The following is a 23,094-nucleotide window of genomic DNA, read 5'->3' on the forward strand; positions in this document are numbered from 1 at the left end:
AAGCAGTCATTAAAAAAAGAAACCAAACACTAATAATGATAAACAAGCAAATTTTTAGTCCTCTTAGTTGTAGAGAAATATTTGACAAAGCCCCTTGAAGGCTCAGGAACCAGACGGCAAATATGAAAGAACCACCATTTATTTATTTTTAAAACATTTCATGATTTATAAGCCACTCACATGATTCTGCAGAACTTGGCTCCTGAGGGGTGCATTTCTGATGCAGAAGCCCATTCCTTTTTGGAAACATTAAAGCAAGCATCCAATGAATGCTAAATAGGCATTATGAAAAATTTTTTGCAACTAACGTCTTTAACATCTGCTGATAATTATCTAGCCTAACCTGTTCATTTTTATCCTATTATTTTCAAATACTTTTTGTTAATTTTCTATCTATAACAATTATAACTATGTAAAATTCACAAAGAAAGTAGAAGGTTCATAACACACCTCAAAAAGACCAATAGACAGATCTATTCCATCCATTTAAGAACTGTCAGCCATACACACCAAAGAAATGTAATCCCAATAACACATTTTTGTTGCACCTATTCTCTGAGGTGGACTGAATAATTCACAGCAAATATTTTGTTGTGGGTGAATGAAATTCAGCCTCATTCAGAGTTCCAGCTTAAGACCTACGCCTCATTTAAATCCTATTTAGAGGCTTCTGTGGGAATTGGGTGGTATGCTGGCCCAGTGCTGGAACAGGAGTGAATTTTATCTTCTATAAAAGTTAGTCTCTTGGACTGTGGAGCTTTTATCACCATATCACTGATAGGCCATGATCCAGGCACTCAGGCATATCCCTATTCATAAATGGGCTATTAGATCAGGGCCTTAGCTACACTATGTCTATGTCAAATTTTCTTGATACACCAAAATAATTAGTCAGCTGTAAGACAATCCATGACAATGGGCTTATATTTCAGAAAAGGAGGTTTATGTTGGATATGAGGAAAAACTTCCTAACTGTCAGGGTGGTTAAACACCAGACTAAATTGCCAAGGGATGTTGTGGAATCTTTATCACTGCAGATATTTAAGAGCAAGTTAGATAGGCATCTGTCAGAGATGATTCTAGATAGTGTTTGGTCCTGCCGTGAGGGCAGAGAACTGGGCTTGATGACCTCTTGAGGTCTCTTCCAGTTCTAGTATTCTGTGATTCCATGGAATACTTCACCATCTCCTTTTGGAAAAAGTGAAGCATTAGTACATTCATATAATAATCCCATTGCTTCCTGTTTGCTTTGTGATGCATTTCAGAATTGTCCTAATACAATATCTAGATTTTATCTTGTCACAGCAGCCTTGTTTAAGTCATTTGTCCACCTGTATAACTGTCAGACCTAACCTGGATATGTTGCTCATAGCTAATTTACTTCTGTATCTATTAGATTAGAATGAGCAAGAGAAACATAGGTTTCAACAGAGAAGTGTGCTTGTATTCAGACTGCTGTGTTGGGCCCATAGTGACAGAATCACTATAAACAAGGATGCAACCTGTCAAACTTTGTGAAATTTACAGTACAATTTTTATAATATAGATAATGTCACTTCTAACATTAAGTTTTTGCTTGTAAGGCATAAGAGGAGCGGATAAATATGAACAGGAATTTAATTTGCATTTACTGCAAAGTAATAGTCTTAGTGTTATTTCTAGAATATGTCATCATTACCCTGCAATAAATGTCAGCTGAGAATATTTAAACACTGTTGCGGCAGTTCAATTACCTTAACTAGAGAAGCAAATTAGACTATTTCGGTATTTGCTACATGTTGATGGAAACAGGATGGCACAAAGATGTTTTAAACAAGTTCAGTCAACTGCAAAAATACAAAGGCGCTATTCAGAGATAACTTTGCCTTTGTTCATATAGGAATAATTAAAGGCAAGCAATTTTGTTACCTTGGTTCAACAATTGCTGAACGTTCAGAATAATACTCGTTTTGTGCAGTTTAACTGAACAGAGTAGTCTTTCATGATGAACTCAGAATGGCTGTTTTAAGGTCCTGCTCTCTGAGGACCATTGATTAGGGATAGTCGAATGCTATGTTGTTAGAAAATCTTAACATTTCAAAGTTTAAAAATATAGGCAGTGAGTCAGCTATGATGTGCTTGAAGAGAGAGTACTGTATTTTTATGATTAAACTGGATTTGAAAGAAAACTTGATGGCAGTCAACTCACAGTCCAGAATCCCTGAAGCAAAATGCAGGACAATGTAGAATCCCTGTTACCAGTCCAGAATCCCTGGCTGGTAACTCTCATTTTTTTCTTTCATGTTAAAATATTTCAATAATGCACACTGGACTTTAAATTAAGCTAAATATTCAGAATTTTTTTTTGGTGGGGGGGCGGGATGGATCCTCCAGACTACTAAAAATTATCATAGCTCACTAAGGTTATTTTTACCAGCTGAAGATCTAGCATAAGAAAGTATCTTCTGGCCTTTTTAATTTACTAATTCAAATTCTACCCACAGAGCAAAAATCTCAATTTTGTCTGAGGGCTGGGTGAATTTGTATAACATAAAAACTCAGGCAAAGTTTAGTTTTCTTTCTTCCTTTTGGTACATCTACACTGAAAGCTTCTTTCGAAATAAGCTTTTTCAAAAGAGATTTTTCGAAAAAGCTTCTTTTGAAAGAGAGCGTCTAGACTACAAAAGAGGATCAAAAAAGCGATCCATTTTTTTGAAAGAGCGCATCCAGGCAGTCGAAAAAAGGGCACACAGAACCACTTCTGGCCGGGCATGCGGGTAGCATTTACTTTTTGGTGCTGCGGCATGCCCCTTGCTGCAGAGACACGTGCTGAAAGGGACCCTTCTGGACAGCCGTTTCTCTGCTTTTGCAGTTGGCTTGATAGCATGCCTCTTTGAGGGCAGCAAAGCCCTTGCAGTGCCTGCTTTGGTTGCCCAGCTTTCTTTTTTTTTTTTGGGCCATGAAGCCAGAGCTGCCCCATGGCATCTGATGGCCCCACTCTGCCATGCTGCAGCTTCTGCAGCAGTTTCATTGGACCGTCTGCATGGTCCCGGTCCAGCACCGCTCAGAGATTGGCCTTGAGCCCTCACCATGGATCCGGGAGTCCTGGCCTTGCCCCTGAACCTCATGTTGGAGAGGCAATTTTGGAGGCAATGGAGCGGTGGGATGACCAGCAGTGACTTAGCAACTTCTGCATGTGGAAGGCCACCTTCCTCGAGCTGTGTACCTGGGTCACCCCTACCTGCCACCCCCCTGGAGAAGAAGGTCGCTATTGCTGTGTGGAAGCTCACCAACCCTGACAGTTACCGCTCAGTGGGACACCAGTTCAGCGTGGGGAGGTCTACCGTTGGGGCCATCTTGATGGAGGTAAGGCACTCTCTGGGGACAGTCCCTGTAGTGCGGGGGAGGGAGCAGGGTGGAAAAGATGGGCGAGGGTTTGCTGCATATCCTGCATAACCGAGATGTGCTGGCGCATGAGTTCCTGGTGGGTCCACCAGTGCCTGCGGCTCTCTCGGCTTCGGCTAGCTGGTGTGGCTCGCCCTTCATTGGCAGCTGTTGCGGCTGTGAAGGACAAGAGGGAGAGGTGGTCAGTCATCCCTGAACACACTGCCTTGGTAGAGGGAACACTGATGTCCCAAGACCTGCCCAGCAGTCCTGGCCTCACAGGGGCCCTGAGGTGCCATGGGGTCCATCCTGCATGCCTCGCCCTCCTCCATGGAGAAACAGGCTAGGGAAGTGTCCATCCAGAGTGGGTTCCTAGGTGCAGTAGAGGGACCTGGAGTGGCTTGGCTATCCCTGCTCCTCCCTGTCCCGCTCCCCACACACAGCTGCACCTGCCCATGCATGTTCCGGGACTGGCTCCTGAGACCACATGTCGCACACTGCCGCTGCACATGCTTGAACGTGCATGGCCAGCTGCACGCTGTCCATGCCAAGCATTACAAGTGATGATTGTGCCCCATCCCCTGAGAATCAGCCTCCCCAACCCTGTCCATGTGCCAACCTCACAGCACTCACGTGATGTTCCCTCCCCGGTGTCAGATGATGCCTGGGAGATGTCCTGGGCCTGGGGAACTGAATCTAGGCTGAGGATGATGGTGTCCTCCTCCTCCTGGACCTGCTGGTCATCCTCATCCTCCTAGTGCTCTGGCTCGGTGACCACAGGCGTCTCCATTCCCAACTCCATGAGGTATCTCAGAGACTGGGCATCCCCACCACCCATGATCTGGTGGAGCTCTCTGAAGTACGGGCAGGATGCTGGTGCTGCCCCAGAGTGAGAGCTGGCATCACGGGCCCAAGCATATCCTTGCCGCAGCTCTTTGACCGTTGCCCGTATTTGGTCGAGTCACTCCGCAATTGAAGGGCCTGGAGTGACTCCTCCTCAGCCCAGAGCTCCAGCAGGGACTGGATTTCAGTTCCTGACTATGCACATGCATGGCATTTGTTCCCCCTGGGTGGGTCCTGGGACCCCTGGGGCAGCTCCCTGGACGGGCCAGGCAGGCCTTGTGAGCCTTGTGGCTGTGCCATTTTTGCTACCTGTTGTGGCAGGGTGAGCTGTGCAGTCAGTGTGCTGTCCTGAAGCCGGCTTTCTGCTACAGTGGCTTTCCTAGGTCCCTGTGCCTTTAAGTCGTGGCTGGAGACAGGAACTATAGAGTTGTGATTAGTGTAGAAAGATTGTCCACCAGGCTTTTTCCTGGAGGCCTCTTTTTTTGACTAAACTGGCTCCCCCACGTCCACACATTCCTTTTTTTCGAAAGATCTCTTTCAAAAAAGGCGCTGTTCCTTGTAAAAAGAGATTTACCACTGTCAAAAAAACCTGCCATGTTTCTCGATTTAATTTCGAAAGCAGTCTAGATGTGGGTAAAGTTTTTTCAAAAAAACTGTGTAGTCTAGATAAGCTCTTTCTTTCTTTCTTTCTTTCTTTCTTTCTTTCTTTCTTTCTTTCTTTCTTTCTTTCTTTCTTTCTTTCTTTCTTTCTTTCTTTCTTTCTTTCTTTCTTTCTTTCTTTCTTTCTTTCTTTCTTTCCCCACATACCTTTGCACTATCTGGTTTGGCATATGATCTAAATGAAAATTTTGTGGGTTTCACTCTTAGGATCTCTGCCTTGAGTAAAACAAGCATATTCTTGGAAATCTCATGAATGCTCACTCCTACTAAACTCTGAGCCACATTTCTTGAATAAATTGGTTAATATGCATTCTGTAAAATGACGTATGTAGACAAGTCTGACTTCAGTGTAAGTTCCTTGGTGCCTGGTACTTTTAAAAGTAGTTCACTCATTTAGGAGACTAAATATGGATTTGGGAACCTTGCTTTAGTCTGCTATTTTTGAAAATAATGAATTGTGCCCTTTACAATTTAAACTTTTAACCATATTTCAGACCTAACTGAAGTTTATCCTTCACTGCCTTTCCATGTCCCTTAATTGCAAAGTTCTGTAGCAATGACCTCTTGTTATCAACCCTGTTGAGCCTCCACTGCTACAAGCTGCTTCACACTGGCTAAAACATGCTTCACTTCACCTACACTTTTGGCAGCTTAGGTTCCTACTTTCTGCTTTGTCAGATATACTACTTCCCATTTTCTTTTAGCTAACGTCACACCCACATTTTCTGATTTTGATTATGCAATCCAAAATATTCATCTATGGGACCACACCTAATGGGTGCTTAGTGCCTCATAAGGCCCTTTAGTGATAATTATAAACACAAGATTCGAGATCACAAGATTGCAGATCAGCTCCTAATATATGTTTGTACTGTAATTGATTGAATGATTCCTCTTATGTCTGTAGTGTAGTCTCGGTCATGCATATTTTTTAGACTACTAATTCAGTCCAATACAAAGCAGAGAGGAGGGGTGACACTGGCTTTCTAATGAGCGTTTGTTATTGGATTGTACATATGGACTTGGACTGTTTTAAACAGCCTTCTGTTACAGTGGAGTGGCTATGTGCCTCTGGGGGTCAAACCCAGAAGAGGAATGCTGCGTGACCTAGCACCTCCCTCTGGCTGTGTGGGACAGTACATGCTGCAGCCATATCTTCATCCTTTAAGAGCTTGGTCCCAAATCTGCTGAAGTCAATGGAAGTCTTTCTACTGATGTCAATGAGTCATTAGGCCCAAATGTATGCATAATGCAGTATGGATATAAAAAGTCGTTTAAAAATGTAACCATGTAACCACTAAAAATCCTAGCAGTAATTCGGTTAAATGTACTTATATATGAGCGTTATACTGCAGAGCCCACAGCAAAGCTAGCTCCCTGGGAGCAGAGATGGCAACCCTTGATAGCCTTGCTCCTGGGGAGCCAGTATGTAACCTGTGGCAAGGGGACTGGACAGGGCCTACCATGGACAGGGGCTGCTTTGCCCAGCTGGAGCAGCACATGCCTGAGGTGGGCTTCTGCCCCTCCTGGTTAACCCCATTAAGGGTGAGGCTTACCAGTTAACCAGTTAACCATTCACATCTCTATAATGCAGTGTCATCTCTGTGTAGCCTTCTTTGCTGGTCAGGGTCTTTCTCACTTTCTTGTGAGGGGGACATCACCATGTGTGGCTGTAGCTTGAAGCAGTGGACCTCCTTCCTTCCACATGGTGGCCGACCCCTGTGCAGAGGTACATGTATTATTTTGCATAACCGAGCATCACTGCACACAATTTAGCATGTTGGTTTGACCTTGAGGCTAGTTAAAGTTGCTGACAGGTAGCTTTAGTGTGTGCAAGTGGCTTTGGGTTCTGTGGAACTCCACCATATCCTCATCTTGCTTCCCTCTTCCAGAAGGGCAAATACACGACCCCGATCTGTCACCTCTAAGCCAGCAAGGAGTTCATTTCTGACCAAGGAATTCTTGGATAGGCAGTTGAGGCTTTTTGTGCTTCCTGAGTCTGAAAGAGGCCAGAAACTCAGTAGAGCTTCAGGTCCTAAAACTTGAGTGACACCAGGATGAATTGCAGCCAACAGCATTCCCTGAGCTTTCACTCCAGTCTGAGTGAGAAAGGATGTTAGCACTCTGTTATGTGTCCATGCTAGATATTGTTGTGATGGGAATTTGAGGAACACATGCATCTTCCTAGCTAGATTTCTGCTCATTTTGGGTAAGAAAAAAATACATTTCTTAGATTGCCATCCCTCTCTGGTTCTTCATTTATATTTTCGTTTTGCTGTAAAGCATAACAGAAGTTTGTATTTCTAAGTTCAGTCTTTCTGTTATGTGCAGTACTTCTTGTTGTTAAACTGTGTTCAGCTCAATATTGTTTTGTATGAACTGTATCTTATGGGAAATAGCACAGCAGAAAGCACTGGGCTTCTCCCCACTGAAGTCAATCAGAGTCTTTAGACTGACTTCAGTTGGTTATTGGTAAATCCTCAAGTCAACTGCTTTTTGAAATATTGAGTACAATGCTGGAGAACATTTAATGGGTTCAAAGGAGCTCACAATTCATCCTCCCCTAAGAAAGATTTTTCACACTGAATGCATCCATCCTTATGCAAAGTTAAATTATTTATTCATTAAGCACAGAGATCACTAAAAATGTCTCAGGTTTTACTAACAGTTAAAATAGAGTGGTTACTTACTTTTTTATAGCCTAAAGATGTGGGCACAGTAACATAGCATTAAATGAGGTATTATAAAAACATTTTAATGTTGCTTGGAAGGCATTTGTTATACATATTTGTTTTAGTATCCTGGTCTAGTCAAGGTGCTCCTGTTAGCATGCAAAGAATAATTGTATTTGGTATAAGTCTGCACTAGTTTGTTTAATTTGTTATGCAAATATTGCAGATGAAATGGTTGATTGTCCTGTTTCCTCAGTTTTGAATTTCACATCGTTTTGGTTTTTTACCACATTATCTGTGTCTGGAGGGGGAATTTCAGGCAACTCCTAATGCATATGGATGAGCTGTTGCCTGTAATTTGATTAACACATTATGCAACTTTGAAATCTGTAGCCACAATGCTTTCTTCACGTGGAGAGGGGAGTTTTCCCCATCACAAAAATCTCAATTTTTAAATATCAACAAGACAGTAATTCTGAGACGTCCACTCTAGGACAATGATTCTTTCAGCTGCCACGGAAGTGAATGTCAGTGCCTGGCTTACACCCGAAAACACCAATCTATAACACTCACAGCTGTGAAAAAATTCACTTCCTATGTTACATAGATAGGATGACTTAACCTCCACTGTTGACTTGGTTTGATCAGCTGAAGAATCCTTCTTGTCAACCTCACTACCATCTCTATGTATTCATACCATATTCATACCATGGTCCTAAAACATCTGTGAGATGGTGACAGGTGAGTTGTCAGACTCACTGGGACCCTGGGGAAGATGTGTGCGTGGGGGGTAACTCCATGCTGTTGGAAGGGGCAGGGCCTCTACTGGAATTGGGGAAGGTGGCAGCTGGCCCTTAGTGCTGCCTGGACTGTGCCTTGTCCACCCCGCCCCCTCCGCCAGGCTCATCTGAAGTGTGCTGCCTGAGTATCTGTAGCATGCCCCCCAGGTTTCTGGAAGCAATTTAAAGGGCCTGTAGCCCCAAACCCCTTTGAATCACCAAACCTGGGGCAGTTGCTCCATTTACCTCCCCCAATGACCACTCTTCACTCGTAGCGGAAGTGGAGGATGTTTCTAAACCTTCAGGAATTGTTCCACACCTTACAAGTTAGACATAAAGGGGGCAGCCCAGCTCCCACTGACTTCAGTTTCTAAGTACAGAGAAGAACACAAGATGTCTTGCATGCTATTTTAATGAGATGCAAATCATCCATTCTAGGAGAGAAAACATTTCTGAATGTGATTTTCAAACATATTCAACTTTGGTCTAGCGCTTCTCTACCTGAAAACTGTGAAAGTTGTACCAATGACTTTAATAGGAGTAGAGACCAATGCTGGGTATTTCTCAAAATCCCACTCTTAATCTTTACATAGTATTATGAAAGTATTATAATATCAGTACAGAAATCATAAAGCAGATTTGTTTTCTAATCATCATCTCCAACTTTCTTTTTGGGGTTCCCTTTCTTTCTGAGATTTACCAAGAAAATCTTGGACAAATGCCTCATTGCTAATACCCCAACAATATAAAATTTTATTAAGAAATGTCTCAGACTAAACATTTATTTAACAGATCACAGAACTAAGTGAACAATATCAAATAATGTATTTAATAAACGTTGTCTCATAATCTGCACGTATTGTTTCTGTAAGTTTTGGATTGGCCGATTAAGAATTATTTGCTGAATAATTTCTATGAATGATTCTTCATTTTTAAACTTGAAGAATGATTCTTCAGGTTTTAAACTTGGTCACAAGCTAATATTTGCTGCTTGAAATTTGAGCTGTTTTAATTAAACAGACCAAACTTTCTGCCTTACAAATTGCACCCTAAATCCTATAATTTACTTTTCCAAAGCTACAGGATAGAAAATAGCCCTTACAGTGTTTTATGAAAAATAGCAAATTTGGGTTTTGGTGGACCAAGATGGTAGCAAATTTAATTCAAAGACTTCTCCTAGGCCTTTCTGATCTTAGCATTTTTCTTCAGTCTTTTCAAATGGTGCCTTTTTCCTTGTGATAGCAACTGTTGGATTGCAGAGCATCTACCTGGGGGTCCTTGGATTTTTCACCACTGTGTTGTTTGGACTTGGTAAAAATGTAACATTGCTTCCACTCGCAGAGCTATGACAGTGGGAAATTTGAAGAAAAACTGTAGTATAGACATAGCCATGAAAAATACCCTGCCAATAGCCTCTTCTTGCCTTGGGTCAGTCTTGCCAGGATCGGATCTAAAGTCTATTTCAGTGAATGAAAAGACTTCCCGTAGACTTTGGTGAAGTATGGTTAAGCTAATGTACTTCTAGTAATGCTGATTCTCACAATACCAAGACCTAACATTGATTTATCCATAGTAACATTTTACATACCCAAATCAGCTGAAGTACCTAATGAGGAGGAATATACAGGCAGTTCCCGGGTTACGTACAAGATAGGGACTGTAGGTTTGTTCTTAAGTTGAATCTGTATGTAAGTCGGAACTGGCGTCTAGATTCAGCCGCTGCTGAAACTGATCAGTTTCAACAGCAGCTGAATCTGGAGGCCAGTTCTGACTTACATACAGATTCAACTTAAGAACCCCAGGCATCCCCAAGTCAGCTGCTGCTGAAACTGATCAGCAGCTGATTCCAGGAAGCCCGGGGCAGAGGCTTCCTGTAGTCAGACACTGGTCAGTTTCAGCAGCAGCTGACTTGGGGACACCTGGGGCAGAGCAGCTGGGGTGCTGCTGGGTTGGTCCAGTGGTGCCCAGAGTGGCGCTACGGGACCAACCGGCAGCGCCGCAGCTGCTGTACCACAGGTGTCAGGAGCAAAGCCGCAGAGCACAGGGGCAGCGGGACAGCCCAGACGCGCTGTGGCTATCCTGCTGCCCTCCGGCTCCGTGGCTTTGCTCTGCTTTGCCCCAGGCGGACGGGGAGCAAAGCGGCGGAACACGCGGGCAGCGGACAGCGCGGACGCTGGAGACCCTCTGCTGGAGACCAGGGAGAGGGAGGGCCCCGTTCGTAACTGCGGATCCAACATAAGTCGGATCCGCGTAACTCGGGGACTGCCTGTACTATACTTAATTTGTGACTTCACTGAAACGTCACAGATCTTTTGCAAAAAATCTAAGTTAGGAAAGAGATTGAGCTATTTTCTTTCTCCCCATTCTGTTCCCTTTGCACAGCTCTGGCAGTGCAGGGAGGCTAGCACCTGGTCTCAATTATTCCTGTGGGAAATTATTCTGAAATGAAAATATCTCAGATGGTATAAAGCTAGCTTAGCCAATTTCCCACCCTAACGCTGGCATAAGGGATCATATCAATTGTGTAAACGTCTAGGGAAGGCATCTATGCTCTTTTCTCAAGTGGAACATATCCTTTGACAACCATAACCTACTAACACAAGGTTGAACAGCCCGTATGCTGCTCTAATTTTCACCAGGGCTGAAGCTAAAGTAGATGCTGCTTGAGTTTCAAGGAGCTGTAACTACAATGACAGTCCAAACAACTGTCCAGTCCAGTTTGTGGCTCTCCATGCAAGAGAGATCTGAGTCAATATTTTGTGAATTATTAGGGATCAATTACTGAATACTGGAATCTTACTCATAAATTGCAGAAATGAAAAATTACGTTTTTTTTGAACCAGTGACCTATCTTATAAAGACTGATCTGAGCTGCAAAACTGCATGAATTAGATGTGTCAGAAAAAGATAAAGTAGTTGTTATTCATTCTTCGTAACACTTTCCAATTGGAATAATCCTTTCTGATTTACTTTGAAGCCCAAAGGGAGTACATCTCATTTGAGGATTCAGTACTGGTCTCTGCTGGAGAAAAATTTGCAAGAGTTGACTGAATGAGGTTTTTAGGTCATTCAGCAGTTAGTTACAGCACATGAAAATCATATAGAAAAATGAATTCAGCACATGGGCCAGAATTCAATTCATCACACATTTCTGGAATTCTCAGTGCACCCTTGTGATGTTAAATATAGAAATTCTATTTGGGATTAAAACTTGGTGTACATCAGGGGCAGTTTCTTACAAAGAAAATGTAGAAAATCCTTTATTCCATATGGTTTGAATCATTTATTAAATCCTGTAGGGGTAATTTCAGATGTGGAAACCTTTAAAATGGGGAAATAAAAAACAGATTTACTATGTTTCTGTTTTCCAATAGGAGGTTGTAAAATCAGTTAGCAGATGCCTAGTTATCATTGCAGAATAACAGATGATTGTGTGGAAGGTGTCTTTGTGTGCAGAATGGCATGTGAATTGTGTCAGTTCTAAATATCTGATGACACAAAGCATAAGGATTAAAATAACAGTTCTTTCCCCTTCAGGGAACTGTTTTGCCTTGTTCTGTTGTGGTCTGAAAATTGCCAGTCCATTGAACTGGGCAAGCAAGCTAGATAAATACTATATGATACATTTCTCACTCCTGTTCTTTCATTGACAGACATGTTATTGACTCTACCTTATAGTATGTTGAATACAATAGGATGAATGTTTGTTGAATTTATGCTGAATTAAGAAAAAATCAATCACAATATGATCTCTGCTTATGTTCACAGCAACTTTTGGAAAGCAGAAGATCCTCACAGTTAGTGGTATAGAGAAGAATTATTATTAAAATCCCAGTTCACTTGTCCATCTATAATAATTGTCATGATGGGGTGTGGTCACAGAAGACCACTTAGGGTATGTCTAGAGTACAGGCTTTTGTTGACAGAGGCTTTGTCGACAGATACTGTCAACAAAGCTTCTGTAAACAAAGAGCGTCTAGACTACAGACAGTTCTGTTGACAAAGCAAGCAGCTTTGTCAACAGAGAGTCTAGATGCTGTCTTTTGAAAAAGCACAGTGTGGATGCAATAGCACCTTTTGTTGACAGAACTCTGTTGACAAAAGGCGTTATTCCTCGTAGAATGAGGTTTACCGCCGTCGACAAAACTGCCGCATTCTGTCGACTTACCGTCGACAGAATTTGGCAGTAGTGTAGACGCAGGCATAGTTTTGTCGACAAAAGTCCACTTTTGTCAACAAAACCCTGTAGTCTGGATACACCCTTAGGGGTGCCTCCCAGAGCTCTGGCAAAGCCACTGCCACTTGCCTTCCTGATCTCAGGGGCTTCTCACTGCCTGGTCCTGCTGGGCCACCTCCCTGGTCACCCCCAGCCAAGGCCCCAAGCTGAGAACAATGCCTCCCAGAGAAACAGTGCAGACACTGAATCTTTTCAGATCCAAGGAAAGTGTAGCTTAGGGCCCACCTTCCTGGGATACCACTCCCCAAATGGGATCAGAACCCCAAAGGAATTAATTAGTTAAGCCCCCTTTAGTAATGAAAGGGGGAATATACACACGGATACCCCTCCTCCCCCAAGTAACAATTATTTACACTGGGCTTGATAGAAAATAAAAGTGATTTTATTAAGTACAAGCAGTAGGATTTAAGAGGTAATAAGTGCGAACAGCAGAGCTAAGTAGATAAATTCAAATAATAAAAAAATGTGTATCTAATTCTAACACTAGATCCTCACTACAAACTTATTACAATCTCCTTAAAAACACCCTAAAATGGTTTCTTTTCCTGCTAAGCCTTCCAAACCAGGGCTGTTCCTCACCCTGGGGTCCTTGGTTCTTTACCTTGGGTGTGCCAGCCAAAGAAAAAGTGCGCCAACTTTCATGTTATTTTTAAAGATTCCTTTTTGGCATGGGAAGTCACCTGGCCAGTCCCTACCAACCACTGCTTAGACTTAAGGACAAAAGACTATTTGTGTATGATTGCCCAGACACTGAGGCATCCCAGCCTTCGAATCACCCTGGATGGCTTTCATTTGCACATTTAAAAACCATAAACCATTCCATATGCCATATGTCTAATTTTACACACAAGAATGATACATACACCAAAAGAAGGTAAAGAGATCCAATGGATTATGACAGGAAGATTGATAGGTTACATGAGAAAATTTGCCCAAAGCATCTTTGAGTTATGTATATTTGTGTCCAAAAGTCCATTTCATAAAGCATAGGGGGAGGGACAGGAAGTTTGTTTACAATTGGTAATTGACCACAAAGGGAGAAACATTTATTTGGGGGGCACTAACAAAATACCTAATTCCCCGTATTTGGAAAAGACATCAGTGAATGCCAACCAGAGGTCTGATATCTACTGAGCAGTTAGAAGCTGCCTATCCTAAATTCCTGATAATATGTAGCTTGATTCATAGTTTATATATATATAAAAAATACAACTTATTTCTCCACACACTTAACTTTGCCTTCTATAGGTTATACCTCTCTATTCTGGCACCCTCAGGATGTGACCAGTGATGAGCCAGAGAATTTGCTGAACCACGAGAGGTCAATATTATCTAGCAGCATTACTAATACTTCCACTGCTTACTCTGCCAGGCTCTTAGAAAATATTAAAGGCTAAATTAGAGTTAAATAACAGCACAGAACACTGAGGCTACGTCTAGACTGGCATGATTTTCCGCAAATGCTTTTACCGGAAAAGTTTTTCCGTTAAAAGCATTTGTGAAAAAGAGCGTCTAGATTGGCACAGATGCTTTTCTGCAAAAGCACTTTTTGTGGAAAAGTGTCCATGCCAATCTAGACGCGGTTTTGCACAAGAAAGCCCTGATCGCCATTTTCACCATCGGGGCTTTTTTGCGCAAAACAGTTTTTAGCTGTCTACACTAGCCCTCTTGTGCAAAAACATTTCCAGAAAAGGGCTTTTGCCTGAACGGGAATGTCAAAGCACTTGCGCAAGAAGCACTGATTTCGGACAGTAGAACATCAGTGCTTTTGCGCAAAATCAAGCGTCCAGTGTGGACAGCTGGCAAGTTTTTGCGCAAAAGCAATTGCTTTTGCGGAAAAACTTGCTAGTCTAGACACAGCCTGAGAGTGTGGACTGGTGGCTGTAAACAAACTTCATGGGAAACTTGGCCACACCCATGATAATGGACATCTAGCTAACTAAAATCATGCTGGACCACATATGTTGCCAGACCAGAGAGTACCAGACTAGAGAGGTTTAACTTGTAGTGACAATGCAAGGGAGAAAACTTACTAAATACAAAATGTGTTGGTAAAACTCATTTTCATCTTCTCTGGACCCTCAACACTGAAATGCCCTAATCATAATGACACTTCTATTGAGTAGCAGTACTTTAGGGAAGTGTTTATATTGTTTGGCTGCCTTGCCATTCCACATCTATGGCTACTTGTAGACTGCAGGCTTCTTTCAGAAGAAGCTTTTCAGGAAGAGATCTTCCAAAAATCTTCATCCGAAAGAGAGTATCTACACAGCAAAAGCACATCGAAAAAGCGATCTGCTTTTTCAAAAGGTAACGTCCACACTGAATGGACGCTATCTCGCATTTAAGCTGTGATTTCTATGGATGGAGTGGCCACGAGGGCACCAGTGCTTTTTCCTCTTTCCTCTTCTTTCAAAAGAATTCCGTCTTCCCCTTCCACACATGCCTTTTTCCGAAAGATCTCTTTTGGAAAAAGGCTTCTTCCTTGTAGAAAGTGGTTTACCAGTGCTGGAAAACCTCTTCTGTTCTTTTGATTGTTTTTTCAAAATAATGCAATTGCAGTGTGGACGTATATGAAGGTTTTTTTTTGAAAAACGGCTGTTTTTCTGAAAAAAACTCTGCAGTGTGGACATACCCTAGACCTGAATATGCTCAGATCTTCTTTGAAGGTGTCATGTTCAACCAATTCTGAAGCAGTAGCCACTATGTTCTACTGCTAATTTTTTTTTTAAAAAGGAATTTCATAGAACCATCTTGATTCCCCTCTTCACTATGCAAACAATCTCATTCTTCCTGATCCTCTTCTGCGCTAACCATGCATATAGCCTGGCACTATGTGAAAAGTCTTCTTTTTCTATGAGTGACACTAAAATTAAGCGAATAGAATCAACTACGAAGAAATAAAAATCTAGTGCTGACAAGTGACCATAAATATATTTGTTGTCAAGCTGCAAGACATGATGTTTTTTTTTTAATTTGCCTTTTTTTTTTTTTAGTCAGGTTTGATAAGGATGCAGGAGAATGAATTCCTTATAACTCCATTACCTCAGCACCTAGCACAGGAACACAACTACACATCACCCATTGGACATCATCCTCATGTATTATACAAACGGACAGCTGAGGAGAAAGTGCACCGGTATAAAGTAGATTCCAATTTCAATCACTTTTCCCTTGATCATCACAGAAATCACACACACCACAAGTATCATGATCAGTCGAATGATTACCACCATGGAAGGTTTCAAAAGCAGCATTTTTGTGGACGTCGAAAGAAATGTATGTAAGGAAACTTTCTCCCTTTGTTTGAGATTGTAGTTTTTAGAGACTTGTAAGTGTTTTTTATAGTGGGGTTTATAACCACTGCTTTAACTGGGGCTGAGCATTTTAAATAGTACAGATAATAGAGGAAATGGCCAAAGCGGTATTGGTGGGGAGGCAGATATAAGGAGCTGGATTATGCATTTTTAGTTTCTAGCACTGTCCATCACTACTATTATTCCACCATAAGTCAGTGAGAGAATTTCTTGAGAATGTGCTGCTCAACTTACAAAATTCATAGGGTTGGAAAAAACCTCAGGAGGTCATCAAGTCCAACTCCCTGCCCAAAGCAGGACCAACCCTAACTAAATCATTCCAGCCAGGACTTTGTCAAGCATGGACCTCTAGGGATGGAGATTCTTCCATCTCTCTAAGTAACCCATTCCAGTGCTTCACCACCCTCCTAGTAAAATAGTTTTTCCTAATATCCAACCTAGACTTCCCCCACTGCAACTTGAGACCATTGCTCCTAATTCTTTCATCTATCACCACTGAGAACAGCCTCTCTCCATCCACTTTGGAACCCCTCTTCAGGTAGTTAAAGGCTGCTATCAAATCCCCCCTCACTCTTCTCTTCTGAAGACTAAATAACCCCAAATCCCTCAGCCCCTCCTTGCAAGTCAAGTGCTTGAACCCCCTAATCATTCTTGTTGCCCTTCGGTGGACTCTCTCCAGTGCATCCACATCCTTTCTGTAATGTGTGGCAGGGGGAGGGGCACCAGAATTGGACAAATACTCCAGATGTGGCCTTACCAGTGCCAAATAAAGGGAAATAATCATTTCTCTAGATCTGCTGGCAGTTCTCCTCCTAATGCAACATAATATGATGTTTTTAACTTCTTGGCTATAAGGGCACACTGTTGACTCATATCCAGTTTCTCATCCACTGTAATTCCCCACAACTTTTTCTGCCAAATTCCTGCTTAGCTAGTTGGTCCCCAGCCTAGAGCAGTGCTTGGGATTCTTCCATCCCAAGTGCAGAAGCCTGCACTTGTCCTTGTTGAACCTCATCAGATTTCTTTCTTTCTCTCATCAGATCCAATCCTCTAAATTTGTTTAGGTCACTCAGGAACCTATTCCTACCCTCCAACATATCTACCTCTCCCCCTAGTTTAGTGTCATCTGCAAACTTGCTGAAGGTACAATCCAGCCCTTCATCCAAGTCATTAATAAAGATGTTGAACAAAACCGGCTCTAGCACTGACCCTTGGGGCACTCTGCTTGATACCAACTGCCCGCCAGACATTGAGCAGTTGATCACTACCCATTGAGCCTGACAATCTAGCCAGCTTTCTGTCCACCTAAGAGTCCATTTATCCAAACCATACTTCCTTAACTTGCTGGCAAGAATACTGTGGGAGACCGTAGCAGAAGCCTTGCTAATGTCAAGGTATATCACATTCACCTCCTTCCCCATGTCCACAAAGCCAGTTACCTGGTCATAGAAAGCAATCAGGTTGGTCAGGCATGACTTGCCCTGGGTGAATCCATGTTGATTATTCCTGATCACTTTCCTGTCTTCCAAGTGCTTCAAAATGGATTTCTTGAGGATCCCCTCCATTATTTTTCCAGGGACTGAGGTGAGGCTGACTGGTCTGTTGTTCCCTGGGTTGTCCTTCTTCCCCTTTTAAAGATGGGCACTACATTTGCCTTTTTCCAATCATTCGGAAGCTCCCCTGATCTCCACAAGCTTTCAAAGATAATGGCCAATGGCTCTGCAATCATATTAGCCAACTCCCTCAGCCCCCTTGGATGCATTAGATCTGGCCCCATGGATTTGTGTACATCCAACTTTTCAAAATAGATCTTAACCGGTTCTTTCTCCACTGAGGGTTGCCCACCTCCTTCCCATAGGGTATGTCTACACTACCATCCTAGTTCGAACTAGGGTGGTTAATGTAGTCAATCGAAGTTGCAAATTAAGCCCGGGATTTAAATATCCCGGGCTTCATTTGCATCTTGCCGGGTGCCGCCATTTTAAAATCCCCAGTAGTTTGGACTCCGTGCCCGCGGCTACACGCGGCACGGAGTAGGTAGTTCGAATTAGGCTTTCTAATTCGAACTACCGTTACACCTCGTTCCTCGAAAGAACAAAAGAACAAAAGAAAGAAAGAAAAAGCATTGAGTACTTCAGCTTTTCCCACATCATCTCTCACTAGATTACCTCCCTCATCCAGTCATTTTCCCATACCTTCCCTGATCACCTTTTCATTGCTAACATGCCTGTAGAAACCTTTCCTGTTACCCTTCACATCCCTTGCTCTGGTTTTCTTGAGTGTGATTTATCTTTTAATGGGCCATTCCTTTTTCCTTGCTGGTGCTTTAACGTTGCCTCTTCTGTGCAATTATCAGTACTGCTCTATTTTCTCTTAAGGCTGTGTCTAAATTACATCCCTTTTTTGATAAAGGGATGTAGATTAGGCACGGCGATATTGAAATTGAAGCTGGGATTTAAATATCCTGCGTTTCATTTGCATAATGGCAGCTGCCACTTTTTTTTTAAATGGGGCTTTTTAAAAAAAAACCGGCAGTTTAGAAGGGGCATTTTCAACAGAAATGCCCCATTTCGAAAGATCCTGTACTCCTCAAAAAATAATGCCCCATTTCGAAAAAAAGCAGTAGCTGCCATTATGCAAATGAAGTGCGGAATATTTAAATCCCAGCTTCATTTGCAATATCAATGTGCCTAATCTATATTCTTTTATCGAAAAAGGGGTGTAGTTTAGACACATCCTTAGTCTGAGATATGCAGTGAGTCTGGAAGATGGAGGAAAGGCATTAAGAATCATTGATTTGGCAAAGGAAGGAGAATAGGTCTGTTAAATTCCACCATTTGTCAATGAAGTTCTCAGCAATTGAAATGATTCAATGAAAACCTCTCAAGTCAATTGTTTAAATAAAATTTTGGAGCCACCTTTTAAAAACGTATTGAATCTGCATTGTCCTACCAACTACATTATCCTATCCTTCTTTAGGCTATCAACCTGTAAGCTCCTGAAGGACCTCTTAGCTATACTTTAGGTCTCTTAATTCTGTTTGAAAGCTGATCTGCCTCTTGTTTGAGCTTCCTGACAACTGAATACCTGACAACTGAATACCTGACAACTGAAAAACTTGCATCAGTTGGAATATGTCCTTTCCAATTCCTATTTGAGTTCAGAGTTCAAGAGTGTTCCTTTTTGAAAGAAAAAATGAGGAGGGGTTCGAGGAATGGAAGGAAAGAAAAGAAGCGAAGAAAAGAAGAGAAAATTGGAAGTTGAAAAGTAAAGGAAGAGGGGTGAAAGTCTCTAAACATTCTGCAGGAAAAAATTGATCTGGTTGACAATTACCCTTTTAAAGATTGAGAAGACTTTATATTTTCAGTCACTTCATGTTTTTCTTCAATATCTCAGGTCTCTCTGCTACTTCCTTCCTCCTCCCTGCTAAATCTCCCCTAGTCTAAGAAGCCCCAATATATACTTCTTATACAAACCCAGGGTCATTCTGTGTCAATCCATTTTTTAAATACTATACAGAGACTGTTGTGAATGGCAGCCAGCAGGGACTACTTTAGAAACTGAGGCATGGACTATTTCATTAGTCTTCTCTTTTCCAAGATAATCGGGACTTTTTTCTAAAGGTTATTCATTGATTACAAAACAGAATTAGTAATTTTCTCATGGGTTTTCTATGGTGCTTATTGCTAAAGTATCAGAGCACTTCACAAATCCATAAAAGGGAGGAGTGTGGAACCAAGGTTTTTTGACCTAATTCTGGCTTCCTCAAAACCTAGAGTGAGGTTCAATTCTGCAGCCCTTCCCTAAACAAGCAGAAGGCATGGCAATCTTTTATTTCTCAGGAAGTATGGCCACATGTTTACGTACATGGCTTCTGACCCAGAAATGGTCATTATTTTACACACTCTGATTTTTGTGCTACAAGCAAAAAGAACCTGTGCAGAGCCTCTCCACAGAGGGCTGTTGCCAGTCAAAATACAGGCGCACAGGAATGCTGCTTTTGCAGCCTATCTAATTTCTGTACCTATTTGGAAGCACTTATTAAGGGAGGCAGAATCTGGGCCAAATGTTATGTGTACAGCAATGTGTAGGAAGGTGACAAAATGGTCAAAAAGGATATAGCTGTTCATGCAGAAATACTAAGTATTTTCCCCTACAACACTTGAAACTTATTTTGCTAGATTAATTCTTTCCTCTGAATTGCTTATTGTATTCAGGTTTTTTCCTAAAGAAAAATGAATCCAATCTTAATTAATAATGTATTAGAAAGAACTCACCATCTTACAGGCCCTATTAATCAATATTTGGCTCTTGCACAATATTGCAAATTCATTTAGGGTTCTATTCCCCCGGTGCTTTACTATCTAACCAACTAGTCATAAAAATGGCCTGTTTTGAATCCTTTCCAACACTGTGTTCTGTTTCTCTTTAGACACACCTAAGCCACCCACAGAGGATACATACATTCTATCGGATGAATATGGAAGTTCAGCACGATTTAAAAGATCAGCTGTTAAAGCTCAGAAAAGTGGAAGTCTGAATGTTGAAACGCTTGTTGTGGCAGATAAAAAAATGTTGGAAAAGCATGGCAAGGACAATGTAACCACCTATATCTTAACAGTTATGAACATGGTAAGAGCTGGTATAACTGACGTGCCGTTGGCTTTTACTCATCTACAGCTGAGGAAAACCTACAAGACAACCAGGAGCTGGGGCTTTAAGAAAAACACCCACCTCGGTGAGACTCGTGATAAGTTCACGAAAGTTGGCACTACTAAAATCTTGATTTCTGCAAGTCCAAGTGTGCCAGCCTAGACATCCAATCCTTGTTTTGTGGCGTGGGTGAAATGAGGCTTTATAATTATTTTGCAAATGTAATTTCTTTTAAAATTAGTGGTGTTATGTATTGCACATCATGTCTGTAAGGGCCACCTTGCAGCTTTACAATCCACTCTGTATAAAGGATGGTACATAGCTGATGGGGGCAGATAGGAGATTTCTAATTCAAATCATTATAATCACCTCCGCTGTGAGGAGAAGTGGGAATAAGTAGCTTCATCCCTACTCTTGATGATGAAAAGGTGAGATGAAGCCACAGCTCCCAATACTTCCCAATCCACTTGTAAATAGGGAGTAAGTAGGGTGGGTAGTATGCCTAGAATCACAAGCTAAGCAGGGCTATGCAGGGCACTAAAGGGTACTCTATTCCCCTTACTTCCCTGCACATCTGCTTTGCCCCATGACAAAAGTGTTTGCTTTATGTCCCATGTTTCCCTCTGCTAAAAAGATGAGTTATTTGGTCTGGGCAGGAACAAGAGGGTTTTGAGAATAATTTAGAAGATACCAAATCCCACTCTAGCCTCTTTAAATTGGCTTTTGTTCAGGGAGACTTGACCATAGAGTGTTAAACATCATGGTCTATTTACCTCCCCATGTTACATAACTTAGAATATTAAATAAATGTAAAGAATTTGCCTTGATCCTGCAGAACAGGGGATTGATTCAAAGACCACTGAAGTCAATGGGAATTTTTCAATACATTTTGATGGGCTTTGTGTCAGCCCTGACATGCGCACTTCTGCTAGAAAAAAGGTGAAAGGTGCTGAGTTTTTCTTGACTGTCATTGAAAGTTGGATCATGAAAACTCATAAATAATCTTTAGTCTATTTTTATTATGGAATTATTTGTTTATTACCCTCTCTTACATATTCATGCAGGTTTCTAGTCTTTTTAAAGATGGAACAATAGGAAGTGACATAAACATCATTGTTGTGAGCCTTCTTCTTCTGGAACAAGAGCCCGTAAGTGGTGTCATTATTCTTTTGTAGCAGAATGTATCTGACATGTTCACAGGGAATATATGGACAGGCCTATGCTATGTGAAGGAAATTTCCCTTAGGGTATTATAAAGCACAAGAGTCAAAAGTGTGAGATTTTATGGCATCACCAGAACCCTTTATGATATCTTTTCTGTATCTTACTGCTCCTAGTTATATTAATAATAAAACCAGGACTTAAATTAACTCCCCCTTTACACTTCAATGTTTTTATTACTGTAGAATCCCCAAATATTTTATAAAGGTTGTTGCTTTTAGTAGTCCTTCATCTAGTGGGACTAAAGATACCTGAACCTCATGCATATTTCCCAGTGAAAATCAAAAGGGCACAGGTTCACAAGGGAAATTATTTCCAAAGGGGGAGGACAAGCCCTTAAATCATTCACATTATAATTAAAGTTTAAGAGTTATGAATCACTTCCTGCTATTGAAATACTGTTGAGGATTTTTTCAAAGGCAAAATTAGGTATCCAACTCCTTTCGAAAGTCAAAGGGAATTGGGCACCTAACTTACATCCATGCCTTAGAAAAAGTCTGTGGGCCTGAGTTTCTTCAGCTTCGTTTTGTAATTATGATTGATTGACTTGAAATAGTCATTTCAGGTATATGTGTCAAATACATAGTGTCATAGGAAATGCGTCACACCCGGTCATACAACTAAAGTAATTCCTCTCCCCCCCCACCTCTTCCTTCAATCACCTTCCTTGGCTGCTGGCAGAAGCATCTTATTTCTGTGTCTATGAAATATCTGTAGGGTGGATTAATGATCAACCATCACGCGGACCAGTCATTAAATAGCTTTTGTCAGTGGCAATCTGCTTTGGTTGGAAAGAATGGAAAGCGACACGACCATGCCATCTTGCTTACAGGATTTGATATCTGCTCTTGGAAAAATGAACCCTGTGACACTTTAGGTATGGTAAGAAAATATGCTCTGCAAAACTGATGAATGTCAGCTGACAGCATCTTGATTAATAAAAAAAAGAAATCACAGTATTGTGCCTGGGAGAATATCTGAAGATGAGGTAAAGAAATAGTCAAGGTGGAAAGTAACATGTTAATGAGAGGAAGGATGGTCCAGCCATATGGGAACTATTCTAGGACTTGGAAGAGCTATGTTCAGTTCCTTGTCCTGCCACAGACTTCTCGGGTGACCTTGCATGTGACATTTAGCCGCACTATGCCCAAGTTACTCCCTCTAAAATGGGGAGAATTGCTATTTTAAAGGTAGGGAACTTGAGCAGAGAAGCTAAAGCATTTCCCTGCTTCATAGAGGTGCTAGGAGAGTAAACCCATTAAAAACTATGAAGTGCTTTAAATCTACCGAAAAACACTTTATATGGGTGTTGTTTTTTTCTTTTAAAAACTTTAAAAGCACAGCAAAAG

At 41.6% G+C, this 23,094-nt stretch overlaps 1 protein-coding gene across 5 annotated transcripts in view; it reads left to right on the forward strand.

Annotated features, from left to right (window-relative positions):
• ADAMTS18 (ADAM metallopeptidase with thrombospondin type 1 motif 18) overlaps nucleotides 1-23,094 on the forward strand; it is a 129,470-nt gene that overhangs the window by 35,104 nt on the left and 71,272 nt on the right. For 4 of the 5 annotated variants that reach the window (XM_075940029.1, XM_075940027.1, XM_075940028.1 and 1 more), the window contains exons 4-7: nucleotides 15,551-15,833; nucleotides 20,304-20,503; nucleotides 21,589-21,672; nucleotides 22,463-22,622. In XM_075940029.1, the coding sequence (XP_075796144.1) occupies nucleotides 15,551-15,833; nucleotides 20,304-20,503; nucleotides 21,589-21,672; nucleotides 22,463-22,622 (727 nt within the window). Of the gene's footprint in view, nucleotides 1-15,550; nucleotides 15,838-20,303; nucleotides 20,504-21,588; nucleotides 21,673-22,462; nucleotides 22,623-23,094 lie in introns of those variants that run through there. The other variant, XM_075940031.1, reaches the window with a different exon arrangement.

Source organism: Pelodiscus sinensis, chromosome 12, assembly GCF_049634645.1.
Source record: "Pelodiscus sinensis isolate JC-2024 chromosome 12, ASM4963464v1, whole genome shotgun sequence".
Lineage (NCBI taxonomy): Eukaryota > Metazoa > Chordata > Testudines > Trionychidae > Pelodiscus > Pelodiscus sinensis.